General features: G+C 37.3%; 1 protein-coding gene across 1 annotated transcript in view; it reads left to right on the top strand.

Moving 5' to 3' along the window:
* LOC137643784 (serine-rich adhesin for platelets-like) overlaps nucleotides 1-1,357 on the top strand; it is a 5,244-nt gene extending 3,887 nt beyond the window's left edge. The window contains exon 2 of the mRNA XM_068376470.1: nucleotides 1-1,357. This exon is cut by the window's left edge and continues 1,374 nt beyond it. Within this exon, the coding sequence (XP_068232571.1) occupies nucleotides 1-1,357 (1,357 nt within the window).
* Nucleotides 1,358-11,692: the final 10,335 nt, after the last annotated feature.

The raw sequence follows: 11,692 nt of genomic DNA, 5'->3' as shown, positions 1-11,692 counted from the left end.
CTTCAGTTTACTTCAGTCCGCCTCGGCCTTCAGTTTACTTCAGTCCGCCACGGCCTTCAGTTTACTTCAGTCCGCCTCGGCCTTCAGTTTACTTCAGTCCGCCACGGCCTTCAGTTTACTTCAGTCCGCCACGGCCTTCAGTTTACTTCAGTCCTTTGCCTCGGCCTTCAGTTTACTTCAGTCCGCCACGGCCTTCAGTTTACTTCAGTCCGCCACGGCCTTCAGTTTACTTCAGTCCGCCACGGCCTTCAGTTTACTTCAGTCCTTTGCCTCGGCCTTCAGTTTACTTCAGTCCGCCTCGGCCTTCAGTTTACTTCAGTCCGCCTCGGCCTTCAGTTTACTTCAGTCCGCCACGCCCTTCAGTTTACTTCAGTCCTTTGCCTCGGCCTTCAGTTTACTTCAGTCCGCCTCGGCCTTCAGTTTACTTCAGTCCGCCTCGGCCTTCAGTTTACTTCAGTCCGCCTCGGCCTTCAGTTTACTTCAGTCCGCCTCGGCCTTCAGTTTACTTCAGTCCGCCACGGCCTTCAGTTTACTTCAGTCCGCCACGGACTTCAGTTTACTTCAGTCCTTTGCCTCGGCCTTCAGTTTACTTCAGTCCGCCTCGGCCTTCAGTTTACTTCAGTCCGCCTCGGCCTTCAGTTTACTTCAGTCCGTCACGCCCTTCAGTTTACTTCAGTCCTTTGCCTCGGCCTTCAGTTTACTTCAGTCCGCCTCGGCCTTCAGTTTACTTCAGTCCGCCTCGGCCTTCAGTTTACTTCAGTCCGCCACGGCCTTCAGTTTACTTCAGTCCGCCTCGGCCTTCAGTTTACTTCAGTCCGCCTCGGCCTTCAGTTTACTTCAGTCCGCCTCGGCCTTCAGTTTACTTCAGTCCGCCACGGCCTTCAGTTTACTTCAGTCCGCCACGGCCTTCAGTTTACTTCAGTCCGCCACGGCCTTCAGTTTACTTCAGTCCTTTGCCTCGGCCTTCAGTTTACTTCAGTCCGCCTCGGCCTTCAGTTTACTTCAGTCCGCCTCGGCCTTCAGTTTACTTCAGTCCGCCTCGGCCTTCAGTTTACTTCAGTCCGCCTCGGCCTTTCCTATAGTGTTTACCAAGGCCAATAGATGTTTACATCGCCTGACGAACTCGTTACTAAACGCTTCTGAGAAACTCGCATTGCGTAAACAAATGACACTCGCTCACTCGCTAGTATACAACGGAGAGTTACTCGCCTATTCTAAAGCTTTTAGCGAACGAAGAGACCTACCTGATATCAAATCGGTTAATTTATGTTTCTACTCTTTTAGAAGTACATCCCAGAATCAATCATTGGTCTCTACACTATTTTTTTTAACGAGGCGTATTTGCGCTGACTCGTAGCGGTGCCCTTTTAGCTCGGAAAAGTATCCTGATATCTGATTGGTTAGAATTATCCGGTCCAACCAATCAATGATCAGGATACTTTCCCGAGCTAAAAGGGTACCCCTGCGAGTCGGTGTAAATCTGCCTAGCTAAAAAGAATTAACTATAGTCTATGGGAGTGCCATAGTCTTCAGCTGTCTTGGGTTAAAGTTCTCTTGCTTGATTGTATACTCAGGCACACTGTTCTATCTGTTTTCTTACCTCACTGCCTATTTTCCTTGTTGGAGCCCTTGGGTTTATAGCATCTTGCTTTTCTAACTAGGGCTTTCCCCAGCTACACCAGACTGCTGAATGGTAAAATTTTCACAAATTATTATTATTATTATTATTATTATTATTATTATTATTATTATTAGCAAAGCTACAACCCTAGTTGGAAAAGCAAGATGCTATAAGCCTAAGGGCTCCAACAGGGAAAATAGCCCAGCGAGGAAAGGAAATGAGGAAACCGTAAAATTATTATTATTATTATTATTATTATTATTATTATTATTATTATTATTATCAAAGCTACAACCCTAGTTGGAAAAGCAAGACGCTATAAGCCTAAGGGCTCCAACAGGGAAAATAGCCCAGCGAGGAAAGGAAATGAGGAAACCGTAAAATTATTATTATTATTATTATTATTATTATTATTATTATTATTATTATTAGCAAAGCTACAACCCTAGTTGGAAAAGCAAGACGCTATAAGCCTAAGGGCTCCAACAGGGAAAATAGCCCAGCGAGGAAAGGAAATGAGGAAACCGTAAAATTATTATTATTATTATTATTATTATTATCATCAAAGCTACAATCCTAGTTGGAAAAGCAAGACGCTATAAGCCTAAGGGCTCCAACAGGGAAAATAGCCCAGCGAGGAAAGGAAATGAGGAAACCTTGGGCCACACTGTACCCTCAAGCTTTCACTTAATCAGTTTGTATATAGTGACAGGTGGTAATTTGAATCTTTAGTTTCCTCTTCATGTCCTTACTGCTTTGCCAATTTGGAAGCTCTTTCAAAGGTGTTGAAAGTCAAAGTAAAAAAATATAAATAATAATATAACAGTAATAGCAACTCCCTAGTAATTATGAACTTCATGGTTAAATCTGATAACAAAGTTCTCACTTATGTTTTTTTTTTCCTTGTCATCATCATCATCATAATCACCATCTACTCCTAGGCCTATTGACTCAAAAGGGCCTCGGTTACATTTCACCAGTTATTTCTGTCTTGAGGTTTAATGCAATACTTCTTCATTCATCGTCTCCTATATCACGCTTCATAGTCCTTAACCATGTAGGCCTGTGTCTTCCAACTCTTCTAGTCCCTTGTGGAGCCCAGTTGAAAGTTTGGTGAACTAGTCTCTCTGAGGGAGTGGGAAGAGCATACCCAAACCATCTCTATCTACCACTCACCATGATCTCATCCGCATATGGCATTCTTTTCCATTAGCAATGCTTATTATTTACTTCCCTATTTTTGGAAACAGCTGAAATGGTCCATAGTTATTTTATGAATATTGATAAATTGCATAGGTAGATAGGATACAAATTTCTAGCTAGATCATAATTGTATAAAGCTCATACTTTTTGGTAGCAGGTTATTATGAATATACAACCCTGCGTTTTGAAAATAACGTATAAATAAATTTATCCAGCGGGTATAATGGAATTAATAAATTGCATAGGTAGATAAGATACAAATTTCTAACAAGATGATAATTTTATGAAGCTTGTACATTTTGTTAGCGGGTCAATATTAATATACAACAGCTCTCAGTTATGAGAATAATGTGTAAATAAATTTATCAAGCGGGTATGATAGAATTACATTAAGTATTGGAGGGATAAGTAAGCAGAGTGGCATGAGACAGAAGACCTATAGGACTAGTGATTTTCCCGATATAATATATAGCAACATATCTATCTACCTCTCTATATTTCTTTCCTGGCACGCTCAGCAGCATTGCCAGACGTATGACTACTCAAAATCTCCCTGTCCCTCGGGTAGGGGGATTTGGGTGTAGTCATATTATTATTATTATTATTATTATTACTTGCTAAGCTACAACCTTACTTGGAAAAGCAGGATGCTATAAGTCCAGGGCTCCAAAAGGGAAAGTACCCCAGTGAGGAAAGGAAACAGGGAAAAATAAGATATATTAAGAACAGTAACAACATTGAAATAGATATATCCTATGTAGATTATAAAAACACTTAACAAAACAAGAGGAAGAGAAATAAGTTAGAGTAGTGTGCCCGAGTGTACCCTCAAGCAAGGGAACTCTAACCCAAGACAGTGGAAGACCATAGTACAGGGGCTATTATTATTATTATTATTATTATTATTATTATTATTATTATTATTATTACTTGCTAAGCCACAACCCTTCTTGGAAAAGCAGGATGCTGTGGGTCCAGGGGCTCCAACAGGGAAAATAACTCAGTGAGGAAAGGGAACAAGGATAGATAAAATATTTCAAGAGCAGTAACAACATTAAAATACATATTTTCTATATACACTATAAAAGTTTTAGCAAAGCAAGAAGAGAAATAAGATAGAATGTCGTGCCTGAGTGTACACTCAAGCAAGAACACTGTAACCCAAGAAAGTGGAAGACCATGGTACAGAGGCTATGGCACTGCCTAAAGACTAGAGAACAATAGTGTAATAGTTAACCCCATTGTGAAGAATTGTTAGGTGTATGAGGACAGAGGAGAATACAGTATGTAAAGAATAGGCCAGACTGTTCGGTGCGTGTGTAGGCAAAGGGAAAATTAACCGTAACCAGAGAGAAAGATCCAATGTAGTACTGTCTGGTCAGTCAAAGGACCTCATAACTCTCTAGCGGTAGTATCTCAACGGGTTGCTGATGCCCTAGCCAACCTGCTACCCAAAACTAGAGAACAATGGTTTGATTTTGGAGTGTCCTTTTCCTAGAAGAGCTGCTTACCAAAGCTAAAGAGTCTCTTCTACCTTCACCATGAGGAAAGTAGCCACTGAACAATTACAGTGCAGCAGTTAACCCCTTGGGTGAATAAGAATTGTTTGGTAATCTAAGTGTTGTCAGGTGCATGAGGACAGAAGAAAATCTGAAAAGAATATGCCAGACTATTCGGTGTGTGCAGGCAAAGGGAAAGTGAACCATATCCGAAGAGAAGGATCCGACGTAGTATTGTCTGGCCAGTCAAAGGACGCCATAACCCCTGTGAGAGGGGTTATCCCGAAAGGCATACTCGAAAACCATAATCTACCAATTGCCGACACTGCTGGGTTGTAGCTATTAAACGGGGAGGGGGTAGGAAGGGTTAAAGCTGTGTTTGTATGTGTGCGTGTATATCTACCTAATCATTTAGCCATCAATTTTGATGGGTTGCGTACACTAGTTACTCTATAATAGACATACATTAGGATGGTGATAATACATACATACATATATATACCAAGGCACTTCCCCCATTTTGGGGGATAGCCGACATCAACAAAGAAACAAAAACAAAAAGGGGACCTCTACTCTCTACGTTCCTACCAGCCTAACAAGGGACTCAACCGAGTTCAGATGGTACTGCTAGGGTGCCACAGCCCACCCTCCCACATTATCCACCACAGATGAAGCTTCATAATGCTGAATCCCCTACTGCTGCTACCTCCGCGGTCATCTAAGGCATCGGAGGCAGCAGCAGGGCCTACCGGAACTGCGTCACAATCGCTCGCCATTCATTCCTATTTCTAGATGGTGATAATAGGAAATAAAAAAAAAAAAACAGTCTGATAGTGAGTGAAAGAGGCTATTAATATCAATCAGATTTAACTGGTCATATTCCCTAGGGACCCCTGTCTGAGTGGAGATGCTTAACGTGGTGAAAGGATTTGCGAATCCCCATGATCAGCAAGGCTGCACTTTAGTCAGAGCCACCCATACTAGGTTGGTTTGCTGTGAGCGATCAGATTAAAGTCCCCCACCATCACCAGTCCGAAGCGGCCGGCGTTGAGATGAAAACTGGCCAAACCCCAGACGTGAATTGACATGTCTGAGGTTTATGTCCTACAGTGGACTAGAAACGGCTACATTTGTTGTTGTTGTTGTTGTTGTTGTTGTTGTTGTTGTTGTTGTATGATGCCAAAGGACAATCTCTAAAGGATTAATTAATCCAGAACGCTGGAATCGAAAACGGATATATCCCATGTCAATTGTTTTTTTAATCTTTTACGACATCTGCCTCTCTACACGTAGCAATCAGTCTACGTTTTTATTTTAGAAAATGTGTTTTTCACTAAAAAAAAAAAACACACACACACAATAGCAAGTTCAGTAATCTTAATCCAAGACACTTCTGATATTACAAAACTAATCTATTGACTTTTTATAGTCATCACTAGCCTATATCTACTATGAGAGAAAACAGCGCATATTTCCATTTATAAGATGAAGAATACTTTCAAAACTATCCGCACTATATTCTTCTAATTAAACTTTATAATCTGGATAGATCGGAGAATGTAAGAACTGATTGACTACAGTATATATCTATTTACTGGAAACAATTAAGCATTTTCTAGAAGCTTATTGTATACAAGTGTACGCGACCTGTAAAAAAATGACGGTTAAATGTTTAGATGGATATGCACACATACACACACACACACACACACTTCCCTCTCACCAGGGTATGACTACTCTCTTGCCTCCTCACCTGAGGGATAGGGAGAGCTGGGTGTGACCGGACTTATATATATATATATATATATATATATATATATATATATATATATATATATATATATATATATATATATATATATATATATATATTATATATATATACTCTTATGTATATATATATATATATATATATATATATATATATATATATATATATATATATATATATATATACACACACATATATATATATATATATATATACATATATATATATATATATATATATATATATATATATATATATATATATATATATATATATATTACTCTTTATTATATAGGGAAGATTTGCATGTTTGATGGACATAACAGAGGAAATCGTATTGTAACTGAACACTTGGACCATGATGACAAGTCTCTCTTCTGAAGAATCTAACTATATTTTTCTTCACTTAACAGCTTCAACTATTTTTTATGTTCAAATTCAACATCCACAAATTACCTCCATAGGCAGACCAAGTCTTTTTTATTATCATTATCATTATTATTATTACTAGGTAAGCTACAACCATAGTTGGAAAAGCAAGATGATATTAAGTCCGAGAGTTTTAGTGAGGAAAATATCCCAGTGAGGAAAGGAAACAAAGAAACAAATAAAGTACAAGAGAAGTAATGAAAAATTAAAATAAGATATTCTAAGAACAGTAACAACTTTAAAGTAGAGCTTTCATAAACTGAAAAAAAAAACAAGAGGAAAAGAAATAACAAAGATTATAGTGCCCGGCTATATCCTCAAGCATATTTCTGTTATCTTTCTTGCTTTACCTATTCTTTGAATCACCTCTTCAGTCATAAAAGTATCCAGGAGTAAATAAGAAAAAAAGAATGCATCATTCTTTTGTCTTGTTTACTCCTGGATATTTTTATGACTGAAATCTTACACGAAAATGCTTTAACTGCGAATTCTATAATAGCTTACCCTTTAAATTACCGTAGAAAACGGTATCGTTTTCTTTTCTGGAAGATAAACCTCAAAAAGATTAACGGCAATTATCAATCGATTATTTAAAACTGTTTACAAATTTCTATATCACATTTATTATTTCTGACTGGAGATGGTCATCCTGTTTTATAAGGGTTCCTTATTTTCAAGATTATTTATAATAAGCAATGTTGAAATTGAAATTGATCTACATCTTATCTGTGAGCATCGACTATTTTCAAAAAGTGATTGAAGTAAATTGAGTTCATTCTTAATTAAGAATCTTGTATCTTTCTTGTGGTCTCTGCTTTTAGTTGTCCATATTCTTTTGTGATTGGGGCCATTCAGCAGAAATGCGGATCATGTGACCAAACTAGCATAGATGGGATTTGGTGAGCATGGCTTCTAAGCTTGGGCATCCCGTTCGTTCTAGAATATGTGCATGTGGAATCCAATCTTTCCATGTGAGGCCCATATAATTTTCTATACACAGGAAGTGTTGACTATTTACTCTAGAAAATGCTGGTTTTTCGCCTAACAAAAGCATCTGAAGTCCTTTTTTTTTTTATTTTCTCCAACACATATTATAGACCATGTGTATAAAATGTGTTGCATTGAGTTAAGGTGCGGGCCAAAATGGCAGCTTTATCAGTATATTACAGATCACCCAGCTGGTGTGTAGATGCTTTTGTACAGGATTGTAACCATCTGTGTGGGTTGCATCTTCTCTAAGGCCTTATATATATATATATATATATATATATATATATATATATATATATATATATATATATATATATATATATATATATATATATATATATATATATATATATATATATATATATATATATATACAACAATGCCATTCTGGTGAGCATCTATTCTGATGAAATTGGAACTGAAACCAAACAACTTTAACTTTAACTTTATTATTGAGATGAACAGTATAGGTGCCAGAACATTAGGCCCATCCAGTTTTACTGCCACTTCTAAGTCACCACCACAGATCTATGTTTTCATGTTAGAATGAAAGACGAAGTAGCCTAATATGAAACATTTGATAGGAACTCTTTAGTTTGCATGTACCCACCATAGGAGTTCATTGGCACAGTCTTAAAAGCCTTATTATGGTCAAAAGACTTATCTGTACTTTTCTCCCACATCTGTTTCTATCAATGGACCCTCTTTCCTACTGAAACCACAGTGGGCAGCACGGATTCAAAAATACTTTTAGTTGGCCGCAAAAGCATATTTCTACATAAATTAGCGTAGGCTTATTTGTGAAAATGTATCTGAAATTATTTAAACTTCTGTTCCCTCAATTCCTAAACGTGGTATAAAAGTGGGAGTTCCTCCCACAAGCATATACCAGACGCCGCCATGACACATTCTGTGACACACACACACACACACACACACACACACACACACACACACACACACTCACGTGATGAACCGTTCCCTTGTTAATCAAAGTCTCCCCATATGGCGACCATCATAGCCAAGTTAAAGCAGTTATTTACAATGTGAAAAGGTACTTCTTGATTGAGAGAGAGAGAGAGAGAGAGAGAGAGAGAGAGAGAGAGAGAGAGAGAGAGAGAGAGAGAGAGAGAGAGAGAGAGAGAGAGAGTTACAAGGATTTAGGATGTCTCAAAGACTTTTTAGTCCATCTGCGGAGACTCCATTTGCTCTCTGGTTGAGCGATTTAGTTTAATAATTTAGAGAGTTCTTATGATCTTGTCTAACTTATTCTTAAACTCGTTTACCGACTTACTGTTTACTACAAGTATTTGCTATTTTGCATGTGAAGAAATTGCCACATTGAATGGTGTTTTATATTTTCAATTCCATTTTGTATCAGTTATCTCTGGAGTGGACTGATTTATTCTAAGCTTGAATATATTGTTGTAATGTACATTTGTTATTTCTTTAAGAATTTTGAATGCATCTATTAACTGTCCCCTTAGTCGTCGAGTTTATATATCAAATAAGTTCAAACGATCCATCGTCCGTCTATATCCAAATGGCCTTAGTGTTGGAACTAGTTTGGTGACCCTTGCTTATACTGCTTCCAGAGTTCCAGTCTATCTACTGTATATCCTTCTGAATATCTGGAGCCCAGAATTGGACTCCGTATTCCAGATGGGGGTCTTGCTAGTGATGTGTGCAGCTGTAGTAGTGTCTTTGTTTCTGTATTTGAATTGTCTCTTTATGCAACCTATTAGTTTCTATGCTTTCTTTTCAGCTTTTATGCTCAGTTTGGTGAACTTCAAATCCGAAATTTTTCTTTTGGTCCACCCTTTCTATTTCATTACCCAGCAGTGAGTAATCTGACTGTGGGTTACTATAACCTATGTGCATGATTTTACATTTCCCACAGATGAGAGAGAGAGAGAGAGAGAGAGAGAGAGAGAGAGAGAGAGAGAGAGAGAGAGAGAGAGAGATTACATCGGCAGTTGATGCAGTCACTTTTCTCCTTTATTTTTTTAGATATGAATCATAATTGAGTCTATCCAGTATATTTGAATTTTCCTTACCAACCATTAGCCACAGGTGATGTTATGTAGTTACGTTAAAAAAAACCGTAGCATTTTGCTTAAAAATGTCACAGGAAAGTACAGTATTACATACCACCAAGTGAGCTGACCGCAGTGTTCTTATATTTTTCTTAGGCCTATAGACAGATGTAAAGGTATTATAAAAACCTTGCATGTTGCATTGGTCAGAAAAGGTCTGAATATCATTAGGCTTTTCAACCTACTAGTAGTTCTATATGATAATAACAAGAGCAACAACAAAAACAACAACAACAATGATAATAATAATAATAATAATAATGACATACCTTTGAATTTGACTTTAAATTCAAACTTTATGCTCTCCTGGTTTTTTTTTTTATGATTACTTAAGTAAAGAGTTCAAGATTCATTCAGAAATTAAAACAATTGGTTGGTCTGAAAAAAGCTAGCTTGCCCATAAGTAAGCAGTGAGCCTAGTTCCCGTGTGGCTGTATGTTTTTCCGATGGACGAGATCAAAAGTTAGAAGTTAATTTAAAACTACCCAATTTCATTATACTTTTCATTGTCCAATTCACAGAATTCTGCAAAGCACTAGAATTATGATATTCTAAATGCAATTATACATATGAAAAGCCGTTGATAATCAAACTCATTGGGACAATTACTCCATGGTTTAGGTGAGAGGATAGGCTTCGCTTCACATGAAGTTATTAAATGAATAGTTTGAATTAATTTGCAGAAATGATGACCATATTATTATCACTAGCCAAGCTACAACCCTAGTTGGAAAAGTAAGATGCTGTAAGCCCAAGGGCTCCAACAGGGAAAAATAGCCCAGTGAGGAAAGGAAATAAGGAAATAAATAAATGATGAGAATAAATTAACAATATATCATTCTAAAAACCGTAACAGCATCAAAACAGATATGTCCTATATAAACTATTAACAATGTCAAAAACAGAGCATAACAAAGTGATAACATTATGTTACCGTTCAGCCAATCAATTTCATGATATCACCAAAATCTTAACAGTGTTGAAAGAAGTTATAAGAGAAAGAAATACTATTGATATTAGTTACCATGTTATATCTAGAAGTCCACATCAGTAGTCACCAAGGGTCAAACAACATAAGAAGGTAGAGGATTGTCTATTCATATCTGTTGTACATGTTATAATTATTAAATGATCCTATTTCATTTATGTGCATTATAGGATCCTATTTAATTTATGTGTATTGCATCGTCTATTCATTGGCGCTCATTTGTGAGAATGTAAGCAAATAGTGTTTCAGTTAGCAGCTCATTTACTCGCTGCATATATGATAGAAGGTCGATCATTTTAGGTTACTTCTATGTGGGGATGATCTCGATTGTTCTGCATTTTTCAACAACGTTGGCGTGCCGTTATGCCTTTCGAAAGTTCGAGGCTTTTGTCGAACATTTGACCTTGTAGTTACCGAGGTCTCCACTAGTGAACTTGGTGAGGGGTTGATAGCCTACATATGACATTACGTGATGAAGAAATGATGGTGAACTTGGTGAGTTAGTTGTAAGATTAAGTTTTGACGTGGTATCTTCATTATTATTATTATTAGTAGTAGTAGTATTACTTCTTAAGCTACATCCCTAGTTGGAAAAGCAGAATGCTACATTAACCCAAGGACGCCAACAGAGAAAATAGCCCAGTGAGGAAAGAAAATAAGGACAAACTACAAGAGAACTTTAAGAACAATAATATCATTAAGATAAATGTTTCGTATATAAACTATAAAAAATTGAAGATAACAAGAGGATAAAAACTTCAAAATATCAACAGGAAGAGAAACAAGATAGAATAGTGTATTCGAGTGTACTGTATTGAGAGAGAGAGAGAGAGAGAGAGAGAGAGAGAGAGAGAGAGAGAGAGAGAGAGAGAGAGAGAGAGAGAGAGAGAGAGAGAGAGAGAGAGAGAGAGAGCACATTAATCACAGCAAAGCGAAAGTAGATGTGACAAGATACAAACCCAAATTGTCTTACAACAATTAGTTTTCATTGGTATTGGTTGAGTACAGGAAGAAACAGCGAACTGATGACTAAACGTAACAAATTATCGATTATTTTGTGAGAATTGACCACAACTTTGATTAAATCTACAGATC

The sequence above is a fragment of the Palaemon carinicauda genome, chromosome 7, assembly GCF_036898095.1.
Source record: "Palaemon carinicauda isolate YSFRI2023 chromosome 7, ASM3689809v2, whole genome shotgun sequence".
Taxonomy (NCBI): Eukaryota; Metazoa; Arthropoda; class Malacostraca; order Decapoda; family Palaemonidae; genus Palaemon; species Palaemon carinicauda.
The sequence above is the reverse complement of the archived record's forward strand: the minus strand, read 5'-3'. Positions and strand labels throughout refer to the sequence as shown.